At 39.1% G+C, this 22,880-nt stretch overlaps 1 protein-coding gene across 4 annotated transcripts in view; it reads left to right on the top strand.

Annotated features, from left to right (window-relative positions):
* OSBPL6 (oxysterol binding protein like 6) overlaps positions 1 to 22,880 on the top strand; it is a 208,883-nt gene that overhangs the window by 127,470 nt on the left and 58,533 nt on the right. For 3 of the 4 annotated variants that reach the window (XM_059727248.1, XM_059727246.1, XM_006257828.4), the window contains exons 3-10: positions 4,455 to 4,550; positions 10,483 to 10,605; positions 13,670 to 13,723; positions 15,266 to 15,379; positions 15,510 to 15,680; positions 16,356 to 16,488; positions 17,930 to 18,033; positions 19,012 to 19,104. In XM_059727248.1, coding sequence (XP_059583231.1) covers positions 4,455 to 4,550; positions 10,483 to 10,605; positions 13,670 to 13,723; positions 15,266 to 15,379; positions 15,510 to 15,680; positions 16,356 to 16,488; positions 17,930 to 18,033; positions 19,012 to 19,104 — 888 coding nt within the window. The remainder of the gene's footprint in view (positions 1 to 4,454; positions 4,551 to 10,482; positions 10,606 to 13,669; positions 13,724 to 15,265; positions 15,380 to 15,509; positions 15,681 to 16,355; positions 16,489 to 17,929; positions 18,034 to 19,011; positions 19,105 to 22,880) is intronic. The other variant, XM_059727247.1, reaches the window with a different exon arrangement.

Below are 22,880 nucleotides of genomic sequence, written 5' to 3'. Positions count from 1 at the left end.
TGGAGTGTATATGTACAGTATGTATGATGATAGGAATACTTTTGAGTGTCCTTGTTGTCATAAAGATTGTAAGTTGTAAAGATGTTCAGAAAATTATTCTTGGGATCAAATAGGAGGGAAGGATTGCCGGTATGGTGAAGTGGCTTCGTAAGTGACAATGAAGAAACATCTTGAATTAATCTTAAGAGCCAAAACCTGGCCTATTGAATGTGATTCCAAAATCTCCTTGGCTAGGATTTCAGTTCTGGATTTGAAGTGAATTGAAAGGACACTGTGGGAGGAAGAGATGTGCAGAATTGAATAAAGGAAAGACTATTTCCCAGTATAAGGTAGGCATGAGGGTGCCAAGTGAACTAATATACCTAAAAACACAGACCATTTATTTGTTTATGCTGCTATGACTACTTTAGGTCCAAATCCAGTAATTGTGTTGCTCCTTAGCCTTGAGTAGCCTCTTCCTTCCTGCTTCTTCTGTTTTTATTTTATTTTTGGTGTCTGTTTCTTTAATAGATTGATTTTTAGTATTTTAACCTAAAAATCAATAACAAGGTTTAGGGCCAAATTTTATTCCTCCAGATTATCAAATAAAAATTAAATTGAAAAAGCTACTTTGTCAAAAAGTCTGGCTTTTCTCCCCACAATTTTAAATAATCTATGTAGTTTTTAGCAATAACTTTGAAGACTAACATACAAAAATGTTTCTGTTAATGGGAAGTATTCTGTACTGTATAAGGATCCTTTGGACTTTATCGTCACCACAGCAAGAAATTAGGTGCGATTGTTTTGTGTTGGTATGTAATAGTCATGACAGAAAACAATAGGAAAGGAAAGATTTAAAGGAGCACAAATGACAGTTTTTAAAATAATGAATCTCAAGAAGGCACTTTTGTTTGAAAAGTGTCAATTTTCTTGTTTCCAAACAAACACTTGAAAGAATTAGCCTTCATTAGAGTGCTGTTGCTGTCAATCCAATATGTGCTCTTCAACCCAAGTGGAGCTATAAAGGCAGGGAATGAAAAAAACTTGATTAAAATACATGATGGAAAATATTAATGGGCATCTGACAACCAAAGGTCTGCTGGGCCTCTCCACTCTAAATATTGTGTAAGCATTAAATTGCAGTTATGTGGCAACATACTGCTTTGGCTGTTACAAACAAGACCTTTTGAACATCTGTGATGGGCAGTGTTCCAGCTCAAGATGGAAGGATCCCTGCCTGCCAAACCAAGCTGGCAGTGAAGAAAGTGGGAGAATAATCTTGGTTATAATAATCAAATATATAATCAAAGCATTTGCTACTTCTTTGAATAAGTAGACTTAAGTTTTTTAGTTTATTATCTCAAGTTGATGTCATGTATAAATGTATAGTTTCAGAGGTTCCACTAGGAAATTTTACCATTATTTTAGCTCTTAAAGTGCTAAACTCCAGTTGGCACATTAATTTACATATTACATAATGTAGGAACTTCCATTAGCCCAGCAAAACAAGTACACAAATTTTGGTTATGTGTAGCTTTGGGCTTTAGGCTAGCAAGGATTAGGTTATATCTGATAGACTAGATTTACAAGCCACAGTCGCCAGAGGTCTTGGTGATCCCTGGAAAGGGGGCTGGTTACACAGTGCTGCTTCTCCTCTCTGTTTTTAGCTGCTAAATGATATTAAAAGAAACTGCAGATGCATTAAGTACTTTTATTCTTTTATGTGGCTTATTAATGTAATTGTAACAGGGATGTTTTGTAAGTATGCATGAGAATGAAGACAATCTGTGCACCTTCCCACCTATTTCTAATAGCAGTTGTAAAAAGTGGAGGATCCTGAGACGTCTTCTTTTTCAAGATATAATTTACATGATGGAAAAAATATGAGAACCCCTGTGATATAAAAGAGGAAGGATGATCTTATTAAGACAGTGGAATAGAATTTGGAAGAGCTGACTTCAGTTTTTGACTGTCATAGCTTCCCTGTGACTGAAAAAACTGTTTCTTTATGACTAAGTTTCCTATCTACAATACAGGGCAATTATGCTATGGTAGTAGAGGATGGGTACAGTCTTAAGTTCATTTAAAGTATTATTTAATTAATTGAAGATTCATTAAACAATTAAGTAAATTCTTCAATTCTTCAGGTAGCTCAACTTGAAATAGATGGAGATGTTTCATATGGTAGATGCTAAGTGCCACATAGACATAAATTGAATTTAGCTTTCATAGCTAAACTTCCTAATCACTAACTAAAAGTACAAACAAACCTGAAAATCCTCTTAAGCAGAAACTTAAAACTAAATCAAATGCTCTATATAGCAGTAAAAGGAGAGGCAGTTTTAAATGGGTGTGTTTTTTGAGCATATGTAGAGCCTCTTTTTAGAGCCTGATCAGATCCCTGCTACGTATGAGCCTCTGCATTAGGGTGTTGGATCAGGTCTTCAGCATTGTGTTTCCAGGCTGATATGTAGTACATAAGTAGAGGGAATAATCTGTCGTTAGGCTTCTGGAAATTCTAGATGAAATTCCATTCTCTTTGGCCACAGCAACAACTGAAGAGCAAAAAGAGCCAAGCTACCACTGGTAGTAGAGGGGAACAAATTGGAAAAGAATCAAATGATCATCCTTTAATTCAGTAAGTTGCTCATATATGTTAATAGTTTTTAAGTAGGCATTTATTAAGACAGAATACGTAATTGTTTCATAGTTTGTGAAAAAACAAAAACAGACACTAAAAACATGTATTTTTTATGTTTTATTTCCCAAACTGCAATGCTTCCTCAGAGGTGTAAAAGAGTAGTTTTGCACCCTGGGTTTCTACGTGCAGACCAAGCCATGTGTTGTGGTTTTGGGAATGTGATAGAGATGTCTTCAGTAGTTCTGGCCCCTTGCAGCCCTTCCACTCCATGGCACAGAGGGGTAGATTCTACAGTCCTCCCATAAGAGACAAGGCTGTTCTTGTCCTTGCCTCTGTTGCTGAGGGAAGAGTAGGAGCCAGATTCCTAGAGATGTCTCAGCAGGATGTCCTGGGCAAAATACCTAGGAAAATGTGTGTACAAATGGAAATGCAAAAGGTACAGGCATGGTTCAAGGTTTGGGAGACTGTTGCTCTGAAGTTCACAATAGGACTGATGGCTAGGAGCAGATGGGATGTACCTGGTTAATATGTTGTTTTTTTCCCTTTCAGGATCCTAAAAAAAGTAAAAAGTACCTTTTTAATTTACTCTTGTATCCAAAGATCTGTCTGCACCAATATGCACTCTTATTTGGGGCAATTAATTTAAAAAACAAACAAAAAAACCCACCGGCCTGACACCTTATGTTTTGGTAAATGTTAAAGATGAAGTGTTATTCTTGGATTTATAAGGGTATATGTGCATGTTTCTAGTTGTGTTCCTTTATAAGCACAAAGTCATCTGAAGAAACTATTTTGTTGTACTCATTCTGTGAGTTAAGTTTTGTGTGAGAACATACTACACTAATTTTTTCATTACCTGTCAGTTTCTACTCTCACTTATGCTGATGAAATCTCAGCCTTCAGTTGGCATAAACAGACTCCGCTATCTTTTCTTAAAAGGTTATCCTTCTCACAGAATGTTTTCTTGGAATAATTTACTTTTTTGTAAATTAGGGATGGCAGGAGCAACAACAGAGTACTACTTGCAAAAAAAAAAGTCAATATTGCCATGTTGTGGTAGAACTCTTACCAATTTATGCGGGAGAACATGATGAAATCTTACTTTAAAACAAAATGTAAATAAGAACAGGCAAAAATTAGCCATTTTTCCTCTGAGGTAAAAAAAATGCTGTTTGCCTGCAAAAACATACTTTAAGCTTTGCTGAAGAACAAAAAAACATTTGTGATGGAATTCTCAAATGTTTAACTTGCTTTGTTATATTTGTGTTGTTTGTTGGGAATAAGGTTATATATCCTAGAAGGTTACTGTTAGGTTAATTAGTTCACAGGTATATGGTAGTTTAGAGATGTGCCATGTTTGTGAAGTGCCAAAGATACTAGTAAATGTCACATGCACTGGTGGGAAAATGTAATCTATGTGGCTAAGAGTACATGTTTTTCACTTTGAAATTTTTGTGTGCAAGAGAAGTTGAGGTAGTATTCTTCCTTTTCTAGCATTAACAATTTCCATTTTTTTTTCTGAGTAAACCAAAGGTAACTGATCTAGGAAGCGATAATATTGAAATAATGTAATACTAGATAATATTGCAAAGAAAACTGGGCATCTGTCTATACTGAAAGAAGAAAAAAAAAGGAATTGTAATACAGAAGTATCAGAAAAATCATGTAGTGCCACCATGCCTGTATACATTTAATATTTAATTTGGCTGGTTACAGCAGTACCCAGATACCTATACCTCTACCATAAACTGTGTAATCATTCATTAATTCATACATTTTTCAAAGCATGTTCTGTAATTGGGAACTTATTTAGGGTTTTTTTTGTTGGTTTTAGAGCGTTCATATTTTGGAGCGGAAGGCTTCATCTGGAAGTACTGATCAATCTATAAGCAAGCAACTACTGGAAACAGATCCTGTCTCTCTATCAAAGGTAAACAAATGAATCTGACACTGTGTTTCAACCTTCCATACTTCTATAATAAAGGCTTTAACTATCAACTTTTTCATGATGGCTTTAGTAGCTGGGCTGTCAAGTATGTTCCGATCATAGCCCTATAGTTTCTGGTTCCTCAAATGCAACTGGATTCAAGTATGCCTTAACACATTGGAAGAGATTATTTTTGGTAGAGTTTTTAGTAACAAAATTTAAGTTTTTTATTTCATTTCACTTCAAATGGAAGATATCACTAAGAAGAACTACTCACATTGTTACTAGGAATAGTGTCCTAAATCACTGATAAGAACTGGGAGTGGATTTAGGAGGGGGCACTGATGCATTTGCACCTGCTCCCTCCTCCTCCTCCTCCTCCTCCTCCTCCTCCTCCCCCCTGCTTTGATTCCTGTTCTACCCAGAGTTTAAAACCAACTCTTGGCAGTAGCAGCAGCATTTCTAGTCAGGCAGTGCTGAGGGAATCAGTTGTTGTTTCATATGTGATGATGCACCTCACCATCTACATCCCATTTTCAAAATTCTAGATCTGTCCATGCTAATGATGTTGTTCATTAAAACACAGCAGATGTGAGATTCTCCTTTATTAGGCAGTTTTAGCAGGGAGAAGTAGTTTTACTATGGAAGGCTAGGACTGCCCAAAAAATCTTGGGGGAGACCTGTCTTCCAGGGTAGTATTGGCTAATACAGCTGGAGAGGCAACTCTTGCAATCCCTGGAAGAGGGAATTTTTGGGTGTATAGCTTTACAATAGACCTCTCTCCAGTTGACTTTGAAGAAACACTGATAAATTCTGGAAGGACTACAAATACAGCTGGGAAACGTTGTTTGACAAGGGCATTCGAGCCATATCACTTTTACTCTAGTCACACTTCTCTTTTTTCTCTCTGTTTTAGCACCTGGAGGGTGGAGGTGGGGATAGAGTCGTACAAGAGCCCTTTTGGTAGTTGCCTATTGGATATGCACAGATTATAGTGAGCCTCATTGCAAGAATCAGGATTAATGGTTTGATTATGAACTTTTTGTACCAAAATATATCTACCCATACTGCACAGGCAGTCCTTGACTTACAATGTTTCACACTTACAATGTTTATAAATTGACATCCCATTTCAACTTTCTGACATCAGTTTTGACTTTACAAGTCTTGATCCGATGCCATGCCATGCCAGCAAACAAGTTCGTTGTATCACCCATCTCCCTGGAGAACTTCCTGTCCAAACTTCCTTGGACACTTTCTTTAAGAAAGCAGACAAGACTCCAGAAAAACCCGCAGCCAAGACTCCTGAGGAGACTCCAGCCAAGAACCCTTCAAAAAGTCCAGCTAAGAGCCCTTCAAAAAGTCCAGCAAAGTCACCTCAAAGAAGTCCTTCCAAATCAATATGATTGCTATTTACAATATAAATACATTTAATGTAGCTATATTACTCATCTGTAATTGATGGAGTACAAAATTCTGGGGTGTTTTGGGTGAAAATAGGGTATCAGGCCTTGGTTCAGGAACCAATCCCATTTATAACATTGTTTCGTATGAGAAAATTGGTTCCGAGTTACAACGTTTCAACTTAAGACAGTTTTCCGGAACCAATTGTATTGTAAGTCCGAGGGCTGCCTGCATACATATATGTATGAGTTCTTGTTGAAACATACTTCTTGCCTAGGTGACCTTGCAGATAAAAGATATTTCCCTACAGCAAATCTTGTAAAGGAGAAATTAGTGTTGTGGAGAATCAGTAGATACAGGTTCAGAAATTCTGTACTTACCTTCTCAGGATAATTGGTTTAAATCCCCCCCCACGCCCTCAACATGTAAGTGTGTATTAAGGAGAACCTTTGCAAAATAAGAGTTCTGTGATGGGAGAAGAAGGAATAACCATCCCAAAGTAAGCATATAAAAACAAACTGCTGCTATTCCTCAAAAAGTATGCTGCACACAGGCAAGAACTGAGACATGCTAGTTAAAGTTTCTGTAGAGAAAGCTGAATTAGGAATACACTTGCAAGAAAAATTGTTTCTGTTATTACTTCTTTGTTTAAACGAGTGGTATTTGACCTTTTTTCCCAGCGAGCCATATGGATAATGCCTGGTGCATGCTGATCCAGGTGGTGGTCCTGGTTCAGCACTAGGGGAGGGCATGGCAGGGACCCCTTTGGCTGCACGGAGTGGGGCAGTGGGACAGCCTGACTGTAACCTGGCCCTGCAAAGGGGGAGGAGGACAGAGGATGTGACCTAGTCTAAACCTGGCCCTATTGGGGGGAGGGGCATGGGCCTTGGCCCAACCTCGCCCTGTGTGGGGAAGGGGGCATGACCTGACCCCAAACCCACCCCATGTGGGGAGGTTGGGGGCAGGAGGGAGAGGGAAGGAGGTATAGCCTGGCTCCAAGGTGGGGTGGAAGGAGCACGGCAGCCCCAACTGGCCCCATGGGAGGTAGGAGGTAGCATGGCCCAGCTCTGACTTGCCAGGGGGCTTGGGGTTTGGGGATTTGGCAGTGGGGGAGAGTGGCTGTACTAATTACCACCACTCCCCTGCTGCCAGATTTCCCAACTCTTGGGGAATCCTCTGGACTGGATGCCAGTGCTCCATGGATTGCGTTTGCCCCACAGGCCAAGGTTGAGCACCCCTGATTTAGACCACTGTTTCTTAACCTTGTTTTGTTTTAAAGTGAAATATTTTTGTGATATGCAACACTTACTGTAAAATTAAGAGGGCACTAGAAGATCAGTGATAGCTGGTAAAAGTATAAGTATCCAAGAAGTGTCTTACTGGGTCCATCTAGCTCAGTATTGTGACAGTGGCAAGTGGCAGATGCTTTAGAGGGAGAGTATATGAATAGGACACATCTAGAGTGATTCTTCGCTTCTCATACTGTCCCTGGCAAAAACCATAAAACTCACTTGAGTGCATGTTTTGAGTGGTTGACAGGGAATAAGTTTCTTCCTTTAGATTATTGTATATTTTTAGTGCCTTTTGACCTTCCTTGTCCCCTGATTGCCTTTCACGATTCCGTTCAGTCAGACACACAAGTTGAGAAAGCATTTAGTTTACTTCATAAAAGTGTTCATAGATTCATAGATGTTAGGGTTGGAGGGGACCTCAATAGATCATCGAGTCCGACCCCCTGCATAAGCAGGAAAGAGTGCTGGGTCTAGATGACCCCAGCTAGATACTCATCTAACCTCCTCTTGAAGACCCCCAGGGTAGGGGAGAGCACCACCTCCCTTGGGAGCCCGTTCCATACCTTGGCCACTTGAACTGTGAAGAAGTTCTTCCTAATGTCCAATCTAAATCTGCTCTCTGCTAGCTTGTGGCCATTGTTTCTTGTAACCCCCGGGGGCGCCTTGGTGAATAAATCCTCACCAATTCCCTTCTGTGCCCCCGTGATGAACTTATAGGCAGCCACAAGGTCGCCTCTCAACCTTCTCTTGCAGAGGCTGAAAAGGTCCAGTTTCTCTAGTCTCTCCTCATAGGGCTTGGTCTGCAGGCCCTTGACCATACGAGTTGCCCTTCTCTGGACCCTCTCCAGGTTATCCGCATCCTTCTTGTTGTTATATTTAAGCAGAGCTTGCTGATCAGACTGGCCATAAATTAAAGGCAATACCCTTACAATCTTTGCACAGATACTTCATATTTTTTATTTTCTTTACTGCCATGTTTCCAACATAGTGTGCCAGAATTCTGGTATGACTCATGTACATCAGGGATGTCAAACTTATCTGGCCTCACAGACTGAACGAGTGGTGTAGTGCTTGTCCATTTACCTCCCTCCCCCACCATGCTGGATCCAGTACATGCAGTGCCTACTCCAGCCGGTCTGGGGTTGTGCTGTACCCAGTACCTGTGCAGGCTGGTATGAGATGCACACCTCATGCGGTGCCCGCTCAAGCTGGTCCAGGACCCGTGCTGCACATGGTCTGTGCCCTGGACCAGGGCAGGCACTGTGTGTGGCAGAGTCCCGGATCCACTGGAGCGGTTGCCACATTCAGTTTAGTCCTGCTTGAGCCAGAGAAGGTGCAGCATGGTCCCAGGCCCTGCATACGGGGCTGGTCCAGTGCATGCCATGTGCTGCATGCAGCACCAGTGGCTAGATGATAGGGCTCTGCAGACTGGATTTGGTCTGCAGGCTGTATCTTTGACACCCTCGCTGTAATCATAATTCATGATGACTGGTAAAGATGACTGGGGGAAGTGGATTGGCTACCTTCAAACACACACAAATATGAGAACTAGTAGAGTACATACATTAAGAAATGATATAGAGCACATCAATTGAATCCTCATATTTACATTTCTTGTAATGCAATGAAATTTTACAGTAGGAAATTTTAAAAGAAATTACATTTTTCCTAAGGCACAACTAGCTTGTAAAACTCTGGAATAATATATCATGGAAGGAAACACAGAGTCTAAAGTGGTTAAGAAGGACTTGTCTCATCTAGTTATCACATGCTGTATAGCTTGATTATTAGTCAACCCCAAATATAAATTCACCCTGCATTTTAAGGTTCAAGTTAAGGAAAAATAGATTTGTACATTTTAGCACATGTGCTTTGATTTTCAAATATTTTAAAATTTAACATCAGACATTTTTAGTTTAGGGCTAGAAATTTTTAAGATCATTCATCTTTTCTGGATAATAAATAGAAAGGCACTGTGTTAGGGAGTAGGGCAGAAAGTGTGATATGCCGAATTATCTTCTCCAGCATGTTGGCAGTGGTGCATATGACCCTGTGCACATGCTTAAATCAGTGGAATGTCGAATGGTCCCACATGTATGTTGATTGTGACTTTTATTCTTCTTTTTGAGCAAAAGCAGGGCAGATCTAAAATTGGAGCGATTCAATAATTGGCTATTTTAGATGGTTTTTTACACATTCCTTAGTAAAGGTTGGCTTTGACTGCTGTCAGGGACAGGAGACTTGACTGGATGGACCACTGGCTTGATTTGCTCTGGGAATGATGAACATGTCTACACTACAAACTTGCCATCCCAGATATTAGTGTCCTCAAACATGCTTCACTGCTGTATTGCTGTTGACAGTGTTCATCACTCCAGCTGCAACACAGTGCAAAACTGAATGCTGCTTTCAATTCAAGATGTAACCCCTGCAGATCATTACAGCAGGTTTGAATGTGCTGCTGTCTCTCAATAAGTTTGCACTGTATACGTGTCCTGTGTTTCTGTGCAAACCTGCTAATATGTGCCCATAATTTACCCATGAATGTGCTTCAGTTCTTTGCATAATACAGTATTTCTAGGAGAAAGAATCTGTATAAGGGTTATTGAGTAGTGACTGTTAGTGAATCCAGAAGTGTAACTTGCAGACCATGTCCTTGCCTCCTTCACCCTGTTAAACCCTTCTGTAGATCTTGCCATGAAGCGTTCACAGAGAAATACCTGTACAGTTTTCTCAGTGGTCAAAACTGTGGAGGAGACCTCTTTTGTTCTGTGCTTCTGCTTCTGTGTACAGATTTGCTAGAGTACACATCCTGATCACAGACTTTGACTTGATTTCCATATTATACTTAGTGTGAATTGCCAGTTCATAGGGCACAGTCCCATCTTGTTCAAATTGGAATGTACAAATAAAATAAAAATTATTGCCTGATTTAATGGGTCAGACATTTTAAGAGCCCACTTGTATTTCATTGCCTGAATAAGGGCCAGATTTCCTGAAGGTGCTCAAAACCTAGCAGTTCCCAGTACTCATGGTCATGTTTGGCATAGACTAACATCCTGAGCTCTTTTGAAAATCTGACTACGTATTTTGATGCCTAAATGATTGCTGAGCTCATTTGAAAGTCTGTCTCCCAAGCATGTGTTGAGTACTTGAAAAACTGAGCCAGGTAATATGGGTAGTTTCATAAGATATACGTATTATTATTACATGGTAAATGTGTTTTATACTCTCCTCAGGAGCCTGACAGCTGGGAAATTATAGAGGGACTGAAGATAGGACAGACTAACGTCCAGAAGCCAGACAAACATGAAGGTTTCATGCTGAAGAAAAGAAAATGGCCTTTAAAAGGTTGGCACAAGGTAAATATCTCATAGAAAACTCAAGGGATTGTAAGTCTGGGCAATTAAAAAAGATGTGGAGAAAAACTTAGAGAAAAAATTGTACTCTTGGTGCATGCACAAGAACACACGTGCATGCGTGCGCACTCCCCCCCCCCTTATATATATCTCCACACCTATTTATTTATGTGTGTATGCATGTATTTTTTCCTTCCGAGGATGTAAAGTGTTGGTTGTATACACAGCCTTACAGCCTCCAGTTTAGATTACTGTAGTGACTGCTACATATATAATGATATACTTCAAGGCCAGTTTAAAGCAATAGCTACAGGAGCAGGTATTTAATTGCTTGGAAAAATTAACTATATAATAACTAACACCTCTTCTTCATATTATTGATTTCTAAATGTTTACCAAGGTGTTTATTTTGACAAAATAAAGCTCTACCCATAAAACTCTCTCAGATTGCCTCCACTGCACAATGCTTTATGGAAACAGAAATAAACTAAGGGGCTTTTGAAAACTCTTCAGATTTAAATATTTGGGACTGGGCAAGATGTTCTTAAGGAAGTGCTCTTATAGTAGAATTTGCTTCCCTTTCTGCCTGCAAAAGGTATAATGTAAAATGCTCATCTCAGGTGGACCTATAAAAGTGTAAGCAATGGTGTGGCACTATCTTGAGGAGGCAGGCAGTTCAATTTTTATTGGTTGTGTGTGTTTTAATTGTTAAATACCTATGTTGCCAAATAATCATGTGTGCTAGGATGGGCGTAAGATATTCTATCATTCATCTACTAGTTGCTCAATTGGCTTATATGGCCACCTATTAAATAAGAGAAATAGCCATATGGCTACCTCTTGGCTGAGAAAGTGCTGTCAGAAGAGGAGAGCTGATAAAGAAACAACCTAATGGGATGTGTAAGAAAGTATAGGATTAGGCAGATTCCCTTATCTTGATATATGCCAGGTTAGGCTCCCTTGCACTGGTATGTGTAATTTTAAGGGACTCCACCAGATTTAGTTTAACAAGTTTACTTGACTTGGTTTATACATTACTTCTGAAGGAGAGTTTGTGAACCACCTTCCTCACGTGGATAAGCAATTACTCATGCTGATAGTTGATTCTGAATGCGAGTGTCTTAGATGCAGGGCATTCATGATCTGGCCGTAGGTCTTTATCTGTTTTACATTTCACATACAAATATGACCTCAATTTGTATTACAGGATTGTGGATTCTAAACGATTTTAAGGTATTGGCTGTATGATATGCAGCCTCTGTAGGAATGCTATAGAGTGCACTTGTATGAAAATTCACAAGGCAGTAAGTACTGTATCAGTAATTCACAAGTGATAGCCTAATAGTTATAACCTAATTTTGTGCATGTGGCACAGGTCATTCTGAAGGATCTCAAAGTGTTTTGGTAATATAACAGTGTTTGGAATATTAAAATTGATGTATTACTTTAGGCAGCTCAGAAATGCAGCAAGCTGAGGAGTGAAATTCTCCAAGTGTTTCTCTGCAAAGTTCAACGCTACACAACTGTTAGAATAGGAAATGAAGGAACAACACTTTATTCAATCAAAAATTCAGGAGAACTGTAGGGACCCTAAATTAGATGACACTAATATGACTATTCTTACAATGCTAAGGGATCACTAGCGACCATAAGTAGTTAAAGAAAACATGTTTTCATGTCATTCAAGAAATGATATTTCCAGCAACATGGTATCTTCTCATACCATGTGAGACATTGGTGCCACCTGCTGAGTCATTGAAGCAGCATCAGCAGCTGTTTCCAGAGATCTTTTCTCCAAATATAGACCTTGTCTATGCTGATAAGAGTTAACAATCTTACAACACAAGAAGTGTGTCTTTCCTTTCCATCTGTGATTCTTCAGAGGGTTTGTCCAAAGTAGGATAAAATGTATTTTTTTTTAATCTTTTGTTTAAAATGCAGTAATATACAACTTGTCCTTCTTGCACAGGGTTTTTAAAATGAGTTGGGGCCTATCTAGGCTAGGCTGTAAAGAAGTGATGTTAGCATGTGCTAACATGACATGTTTTAAAAACCTACTTCAAGGCTGCATCCAGCCCATGAGCAGTTAAAAACCTTGTTCAGGTCTGTCCCATTGACAGTCTGTGGGTTGCAGCATCACCAGAGCTTGTACTGCCCGTGGTGATGACAGCAACAGGGGAGGTCTTGTGCTGCCCACATGATGGTGAGGGGGAACAGAGATTGTATGGGCCACGTGGCAAGGGTCCTGGAAGCCCATGTGACATGTGGTCCATTCATTATGTGGCTTGGCACCTGCAACTGGTGTGGCATGCAGCCCCTGGCCACTCAGAAGTTGGACAGCTCTGACCTACTTAATATTAAGTGTACACAGGTTAAGTTAGCTTAGTTAAGGCCCAGGAATCCCCCAGACTTCATCTTGACCAACTGGGGGATATTAAAGTCCGCTCTAGTTTGTCCTTAATACAGTTTCAAAATGTGTTAATTAACACATGCCAATAACATATCTTATGTCCTAGTCCAGACAAATCCTCAGACCTGCTCTCTGCCTATCCCCTGCAGTGGCTGAGGTTATGTCTACCCAGCAAAATCAAGGTGAGATTGTAGTACAGAGAGTTATACCTGTGATGTACGTAATTTAGCTAACCCAAGTTACAATCACAATGAAGACATAGGATCACAACAAACATCCTCAGGGTCCCTAGAGAAGTTGTGGTCTAGTGACTTTTTCATCTGAAACCCATACCATCCCATCTTCACTAATTTTGTTAAAATGGTATGCCAAAACGTCAGCCTTATGAACTGAAAGTAAGAAATTATCCTCAAATACTGATTCTTCCTAAGAAAATTTGTGGGAACAAAGTTTGGAAAAGGAAAGAAACCAACCTGTCTTTGCTTACAAGATGTTTGGTGCCAAAAAGAAATGAATGCAGGTAATGATGTTTGTAGTACTGGGTGCTGATTACTAAGGGTTGTGGAATAACAACTCTTTCATAGATGAGTTATTTTACATAGTTAAAAAGCTGTTTGATCACTAAGAAGACACTGTCTCCTTCTTTTCCCACTGCAGCGTTTTTTTGTCCTGGATAATGGCATGTTAAAATATTCAAAGTCACCAATTGATGTAAGTATAACTGAAGTATACCTGGATATTTAATCCATTGTTAAAGTTGGATCAAAAGCTGAGCCTACTGTGTGATTAAGTCTCATTTGTATGCTTTGGGAACTTGAGGTAGCACAAAGTTGAGTATTGTGGCTGCTGGGTTCAGAATGGAGCACACTGCTTTTTGTGGCAGAGTTCTGTGCATGTTCTGCATGGCTTGAGCCTTACAGATGAGAGGTGTAAGGCCAGGATAGCTGCTTCCCCTTACAGTGTTCTTCCTAATAATCCTGCATAAACTGGTGTCATTACAATGCCATCCCACTTTACTCACTTACCTTCCCTACACCTTTGGAGTGTGGCTTATGAGGAAACCAGGTTAGTGCACAAGGCATTGTTCAGGCTTTCAGAAATGAATCTAGCCACCTATGAATCCAGTATAACCTGAGTGTGAAAGCTAGAACATCTCCAGAAGAGGAAGGAATCTCTGTAGGTAAAAATTAAGTTACCAATATTCTTCATGGAAAATAATACACAGGAGGGAAGACATGGTCTAAAGTTACTCTTTTTTTATTCTGAGGTAAGATAGATCTAGCCTCGTTACACCACTAAAGAGCAAATTCTGTTCACCTGAGGATCCTAATTAATACAGTAACAGACACAAAGAAAACATATAATTAAAACCTGGTTGGCCAGGGATTTAAGGATTATTTTTCTATCTGGTATACAATCAAATATGATGGGTGAGAAATTAAGACTAAATCTATGTCCACTGAAACTGCCAGCTTATGCCTGTGGCCTCTTTTTAATCAATTCAGCAAGTTAATTACATAGATAATCGTTTTGAATATTACTCAAATACAGCTTCTACATTTCTGTTTAAATGTGATACATTGTGGATGCTCCAATTTCTTGGAGTTAACCAACATGCATTTTAGGCCAATTTCTGTCCTTCACTCTGTTTTTAGTAAGAGTGTCTTTCTTTGGCTGAGAAATGTGTGTATGAGCAAACTAGAATATCGTAAAGATCTGTTCCAGAGAAGAAATTTCCCTCCACTGACTTGTATGAAGGTGCAGAATGTATGAAATAGTAATTTATTTCAGAAACTGCCTTGACTGATTAGCTTGACTGATTAGCTCTTTACGATAATTTTTAACTCTTTGCTTTTGATGTTAATAAAAATCAGTAATTCAAAGTAATGGCTTTGTCTCCCTGCAGTCATCTTGTAGAGGTACTAGGGCTAGCTTTAAACCATCTAATCGGGGTACTGACAGCAGTCTAGCTGTGGCAGGACAGAATTCAGGTTGCACTTATTTACCTTGTTTCCCATGTACCTTTTAGTTATACCATTGTATAAGCCAGCAAGGCTGTTTATTGGAATTGACCCTGTAATGAGCTCTCCTTGGAAGAGATTCTCTTTCTGTAAACAAACGAGGAATCCTGCTTGACTATACTGTTTAACATTAAAATCTTCTCTACTGCTACAGCACTAAGCATATATTCAGTTAGAGACAGTAAAGAAGGTTTTGATGTTACTAATCTCTTCACATGTCTTCTGATTACAGATACAGAAAGGCAAGGTACATGGAAGCATTGATATTGGTTTATCAGTTATGTCAATTAAAAAGAAAGCTCGTAGAATAGACCTTGATACAGAAGAGCACATATATCACCTGAAGGTGAGCAATAGTGAAACCAATTTTTCTTCTCTTTTTATTAATAAGGCAAATGTTTAAATAATAGGTACAAGGGATGAAGAGAACCATGATATCTTTCTGAATGTCTTGTTGACTCTGACCCTTCTTTTAGGTGAAGTCCCAGGACTCGTTTGATGCATGGGTGTCAAAATTGCGCCACCACAGATTGTATCGTCAGAATGAAATTGTAAGATCACCAAGAGATGCTAGCTTCCATATATTCCCTTCAGGCTCTACTACAGAATCTTCACCAGCTGCTAATGTTGCTGTATTAGATGGAAAGGTATGTAGCATCCCTTCTCTGGAAACTTAACTTAAAATTAATGTAATATTTATAACTGGCAGATTCCCTGATGAGTACTGCTGGTACATGCTGGTGTGGCTTCCCAGAGAAGGATCACCAATGTGGGTACCACCGCTGCAGCTTTCATTAGTAGGTCTTCTTTACAGATCCCAGTAGAGCACTAAGCTTCCCATTAAAGCTATGCATACTCTTCTTAGCCAACAGTGATTGATTTGGCCTTTTATTGTTGTATAATGATTGTCTTCATCAAAACTGTTTTTCCTCCCAATGGTCAGCAAGTACTGTTTCTTTATGGTGCCTCATGTTTCCTTTTCAGTACACTGTTGTAAAATGATGCGTCTCAAGGCTCGAAAAATGGTTTCTTGTATGCCATTTAAATTCAAGTATATAGTTTGGTATTTCAGAGTAGAAAATGTAGACTGTTGGTCATCAGTATATCCAGTTGTGTAATGGGGGGGCAGGGAAGACGGGGCAGGGGCAGCAGCGCAGGGGATCACCCTTGTGTCGTGGTGGGGCAGGGGGTTGGGGTGGGCATAAACATAGCACTGCAGCAGTTGGTGCTGCCCCAGGTGTCACATGGCTGCCTGCGACATGGAGCTGCCTGGCTTTGCCTCTGTGTATATCAGCACATTTTAAATGATCTTGTTGTTTTAGGTACAACAAAATAGCTTCCCATGGCAATCTCCTATACCATGCAGTAATAGCCTTCCTGCAACATGTACTACTGGTCCAAGCAAAGTAGCAGCTTGGCTACAGGACTCAGAGGAGATGGACAGATGTGCAGAAGGTTAGTCTCACCTGTGCAAGCCCTTCTTTACAAGAGAGATTTCTTGCTCATAAACAATAAAGAACTAAGATGGTTAAAAATGTGTGTATGTGTGTGTGTATATATATGTGTGTGTGTGTATATATATATATATATATATATATATATATATAATAGCCCTTTAAAATGATTAGTTATCATTGCATGTATTGTGTTTGGCTTTTATTTTTTTATTATTTAACAATCTGAAGGAATAAACTAGGTCATGCTGTGCCTTTTCACCCTCAAGTTGATCCTCAACCAGGGTGCCCATGCAGAACCCTGCAGTGCCTTAAGATCCTTTCAAGGGTAACATGCAATATTAGCACTGGGAGGGGTACAAGCATGATTTTCAAGATAGGAATCCATAGTTTTAAAAACGTTCTCACCTGTCGTGGTCTTTTTGAGTTCTTTGCAACAGGGTAATTGCTCTATTATTTTTCCATAGTCAAAAAGCAAGTAAAAGCTAAGAGCTGGAATTTTTCTGAGAGGTACTTTCAAGTCTACAAAGGTTAGGAACCGCTGATGTAGTGAGATGAAGAGGTGCTCAGCATTTCTGAAAATCAGACTACTAGTTTAGGTGCCAAAGGCAGAATTAAGTACCTAATTCTGAGTACTCTAACTTTAAGATTTAGCCTTGTTGTTCATCTAAAATTTACTGCATCAAAAGCACTAGACTAAATACTAATGGGTTTTTAATCTTTAAATAATATAAATGGCATAGTTTTACTTGAATTCACTTCAGTCTCCCAAAACATGAAATATAGTAAAAAGCAGAAGGAAAACAGGAAACTTGCTCTTGATCTATTGTTGTTCATGGTTTAGACTTTTTCTGGCAAATGTTATTCAGATAGCTTCATATGTCTAACAAAGCTTAATGGCTGGCAGAATTAAATATGCAGCGAATGAAATGACTGGTAAATAAAGAAACTCGGAAGAATAACAGGTAGTGAAGATCACTTTCTGAAGCAAGTTAATCAGCCAGTGTCAGCATAAATCTGATACCTAATAAAGATACTTAAATCTGAGTGGTTGGAGTCTTATTAGCAAATATAGGCAAAGTTGCTGCCGGTGCTTATCTGCATGTTAAATGTAATGCACATGCGTAAGTGTTGGCAGGATTGGACCGGAGTTGCAGCAGACCCTGCTGACTTATGGGAGCAGAGAAGACTATGGCTCCCTGTAGGCTGCACAGGAAGACGGAGAGCAGCCTTTTCTGGTGCCCCTCCTAGTTCCATTGTGTAGAAGGATGAAAGTAACAATTGGTTTATAATCCTTATTATGAAAACTAGACAGGATCAAGGAGCTAATGCCAGTCTTTGTTTTGTGTTTATAGTTTTGTGGTTCCGCTGACATGTGATACCATAGTAAAAAATGTCACTGAGCCAAAGTACCTAATATGTTTTCTTTTCATATATATTAGACCTTGCACACTGCCAGTCAAATCTTGTGGAACTTAGCAAACTTCTTCAAAATCTAGAAATACTACAGAGAACTCAGTCAGCACCAAACTTCACTGACATGCAGGTATGTGTATTTAAAAAACTGGTTCAGTTGCACTCATCATTTGACACCTGCAGGTTTGAAACATTTTTCCCTGTATGTTAGGGGATATGCAGAGATACTTTTAAGTCAGACTAGTTTGTGTTCTGGAGTCAATATCCACACACACTCTTGTACTTTGGACTGTACCAATATAAACTTTGAAAAACATGTTTCTGATAAAAGATGATTTTATTAATTGGTGGCTGGTTTTGGTTATGTCCTTTGTTTAATCAGGGTCAAAACTTGCTGAGAATAGAAATAAAAATAAAAGTAACGTCGCAAGTATGCTCAATTTTGGCAGTTTGCTTTATAAAGTACATTTACATAACAGTAAAGTTTAAACTTTAAAGGGGAGAAGAGACCCAAACCAGCAAGTTGTCAGACCTGCCTTGTGCTTTTCCAGCAAATTGTGAGAGTTGCTGGTGCTCAGCATTTGCATTATGTTGATAATTGGAAAAGGAAGAGGCCAGAGGATGTACCAAACATTTGGTGATTTTTGTCATGGACTTCAGTGACAGCAACAAGTCCATAATTCTGGATCGTTTTTACTTGGTCCTTACTTATGTAAAACACTCTTTGAATGCAATAGGGATGACATTATGACCCCACTGAAGTGAAAGAAAGTGTTGCCATTGATTTCAGTGAGGCCTAGTTTTCACTCAGTAATAAGAGTAAATAGTGATATAAGGATTTAGGATTTGGCCCTAAATATTATGTGCTAACAAAATATACTTAGAATATTGTTATATATAGTTCAGATCTATGCAGCCAATTTGTTTCTAATGTAAGTGGTTTTACATTAGTTTATACTTAGACCCTACTGAGATTGAGAGATGTCATTCTTTCCCTACTCTCTTATTTATATATAACACTATGATTCTTTACTAACTTACTGTTGTCTGTGTCAGCTTTGTCAACTTAATAGTGCCTTGTTGCTTTTAACCTATTTGTATAATGTAGGCTAACTGTGTAGATATTTCAAAGAAAGACAAGAGGGGCACAAGACGATGGAGAACAAAAAGTGTCAGCAAAGATGCAAAAATACAGCTTCAGGTACTGAATTCATGATGTTTTCCTTTTCATCATACTTTTAGATTAACTTTTATATATGAACCAAATATATAAGCTAAGAGCAGGAAAGCAATTGATTCAATGTCCTGGCTCTTTTATAACTGATTATTTGAATTAATTCACATTTGGTTACTTAAATCTGAGAGAGAACCATAAAAATGTATTGTTTTTACTTACACTGACATGGAAACATTGTCATCTAGAGAAGCAGAGACTGAATGCCAGTCATTCAGGATGCAAAGAAGGTTAGTGATGCTCTATTTAATGTGTACCTACTACAGAGAACAGCTGAGTTGGAGGCATAAAAATTAAATAGAAAATTAGAATGAAATATTTCACAAGTCTAGCCCTGCATGAGGGAATTTTATTAGTAAAAATTATTTCCTAAAGTTCTTAAAGGTGGAAAAAGCCAGTCTGTGAAGGAATTAATTAAATAACTCATTGTATGCAATTTCCCCTTTGTTATAACAAAAGTATAAGAAAATTCTGTGAGAGATTGAGTACTGACTGAATGTTTCACGCTTATACTGCCATCAGCTTCATTATGCCTTATTTTGATTTGTTTAAAGCAATTGTGGCTTCTGGGGCAATCCCAAACCTCTCTTGCCGTAGCAATTTTCAAGCAACAGGTAACAAAGGCCCATGGATAGTGGTGTATATCAGTCAAAATGCATTGTTTGCTGCCAAACAAATGCCTGTGTTAGAATAATAATTCACCCTAACAGCTTTTGCTACAATTAAGTACTTTGAAACTAATGTGAACTTCAAAAATCTTTGTCCCTTTGAGTCACAATTAAGGAGTTTGTTTTGCCCATTTAGACTTCCTGGTCAAAGTGATGCAAAAGATTAAAACAATGAAATCTAAATGATTGCAGTTGGTAACATAAACTCTTTCATTTCAGCTGTTAGACCTGGTAAACACAAAATGCCTCCTTAGTAAATATCTGAAAATGGGTTCAGTCATGTATTAATATTTATGAGACTAAGATTTATATTGATTGATGACATTTTTCATTACTTTATCACAGGATCATTGTCATTTGGGGCCTTAGGTTTCCCCTGCTTTTTGACAGCACAACAGGAGCAAAAGCTCAGGGGGGGAAAAATTAAAAAGGATGCTAAACCTGACTAGAGGGGAAGTGGAGCTAACAGGGCATGCTTGAATAAAGACGCTCATCTTGAATTACGAAAAACCCTTTGCACAAACCGCTTGGGCTCTCTGAGTTCTGGAGTAAGAGAGAGAATCATAAAGCAGCAAGCACATAAGATGTATTCTCTTACAAACTCATGCAGTTGCAACCTTAATTCACTCTGAGTTACTTGCATCCATTTTTCAAAATGGATAATATGCCATTACCAGCCAGAGAGCCATATGACAGCTCATCTTTGAGTGAGTCACAAAGGGATCAGTGCAGATGCATGTCTTTCTGCATGAAAGCCCTGAGACCTACTGGGGTAACTCTAGACTTACTATAGCATCTGGGAAGGATTCTGTCTGTATCTTGGCACCATACACACCATGTAAAAAGCCTGCAAGAAGCAAGAGGCAGGTTCCCAATTCAGGTGCAGCCTTTGGCCACCATAGAGAATTCTGGGCTGAGGCTCCTACACAGTCTAGCATAGGAGCATGCTGAAGGTACAGCTAAGCTCAGGAAGAGTCCGTTATACACACTGCTGAGACCATTTTGGCATGTTCTGAAAGCCATCCTTCCAGAGATGCTGTTGTAACTTGGAGCAGTCTCCCAGGCTGCTTGAGTTATGATGGGAGTGGTCTCAGTCCCAAAATAGTTCAGAAGCGAGAGAAAACTGTAGTGGTGAAAATTTATAATTTAGAGATGCTCCCTAATTTAGAAAAGATGGGAATTGGGAGATGGCTCCTCAGGGAGTAGCAGTTAGAGGCAACAAAGGGTCTGTAGAGGTTGCTCCATAATCAAAGTTTCTTGTTTAGGTCTTCTCATTCATGTGTGTGTGTGTGTTTATTAAATGCAATGATAACTAGAGACACAGACTTGAGACAGTTTAGGATGTGCTTTTTGACGTGCATCTCTGGGAGGGATAGCACAGAATCTGACCTGTTTTGTGTCACACCCTCACTACCAAACTCAGCAACCCTTTTGCCCCATAGCACTGGAAACCAGCAGTGCCTATACACACTCTCAGAGCATTACAGCATGTCTCTAATTACAGTGCGTCACAGCAGACTCCGTTAACAAATGTGCTGGAGCATGGTAATTATTGCATTTCAGCCAGCCTTCACATCTCGTGTATCTGTGTCCCCATCACAATGGCTGTGGGGGTACCTTATCTAAAGCACATTCAAAGTGCAGGGATGCTGATGCACAAGATACTCTGGGCACTTTAATTAGAGTAGCTCTAAGAGCTGCTCTAATTAATACTTTCTGTCGTTTCTCTTCTCCCCCCGCCCCCCGGAGCATGTATATAGATGCCCCAGAGTTTTTAGGACACCTTTCTTCCTATTGTATATTGCAGTCAGAAGGGGAATAGAAGCTTTGTGCAGTCTGCTAGTTGGACAGTGAGTCTGTCCCCCTGCCCTATAGGGAAAGGTCCAGTTTTACGTGTTTTCATTAACTATATTTCCACAGTCTCCTTTTTCTACTGGTTCCATTGTCTTGTAGAACTACCTGGGAAAGGGCTCATGTTTTCTTAGTTACAAAAATAAAATAAAAGCATTGATAGGAGCAGTAATTCTTTTCAGAGTGCTAACATACTAAACCTGTGATTTCAAATACCCTTATACCATTGTGTTTTCCTTTATAGTAGCTGTTTGAAACTATTTGTATAGAATATTTGCATTTCAGGCAATGCTGCTTCTCTAAAGGGTTTGTGGCGGAGCTGGAATTAAAATGCAGGGGTTTTGGATTCACTATCCTCTGCATGTCCTGCATGTCATTGTCTTAGACCTCATGGAGTCCGTTACAGACTCTCTTCTAGATTTGTGTCCTCTGGTCTGTTCCTGTAACTAACATTGCTTTGGTTGTGTTCTTGCTAACATTCTTTTCTGGAATGTGAACTCTTTTAAGTCTACATCAGAATAAATGTTTCTGTGAAACAAGTCTTGTTGCTTGCTTTAGTTTCTATAAAGATATTTTTTATCAATTTAGGTATGAGTCCTAGAAATACTCTTCCATATGCTTAATTTAACTCACACAAATAGTTCAATTAAGTACAATGAGAATGCTCCCATGAAAAAGTTAAGCATGTGTATAAGAGACTTCTTCAGCCTGACAAAGGGTTTTTAAACCCGAAAGCTTGCTAATATTTTTCCAAATATTTAAGTTGGTCTAATAAAAGATATTAGATTCACCCAAAGAACCTTGTCTGCCTTCTGAATGGAGGGCTTTAGTTTTGAATTGTTTAAATAACAGCATTGTCTTGCAGGCCTTTGCTCTTCTCATGAGCACAGAGTCTATTCAGTGAGCCTAATTCTTTGAGAAAGGACTACTTGCCCTAAGAGAAAATTTTCAGAAACAGCAAATTTTCCCAAGATTTGTCCAATGAAAAGTATCTGCAAGTGTTGTGGATTTTTTTAAGGCCAGTTGATGTATTTTGTTTTTTTTTACCTTTCTTGTAATTACACTTTTTATACAGAGAAGCTTGGTTCTGAGAATTCTTTTGTGTTCTGGGTAATTCTGTAATTCTCACAATGGGCTAAGCATTTTCCAAAGAAGAAAAGACTGAAGCTTTTACTGACCAGACTTCTATTCTTAGTGCTCTTAAGTTATTTTCTTAAGCTCAAA

The sequence above is a fragment of the Alligator mississippiensis genome, chromosome 4 (genome assembly GCF_030867095.1).
Source record: "Alligator mississippiensis isolate rAllMis1 chromosome 4, rAllMis1, whole genome shotgun sequence".
Classification (NCBI taxonomy): Eukaryota; Metazoa; Chordata; order Crocodylia; family Alligatoridae; genus Alligator; species Alligator mississippiensis.
This window is presented reverse-complemented; position numbering and strand designations above follow the sequence as displayed.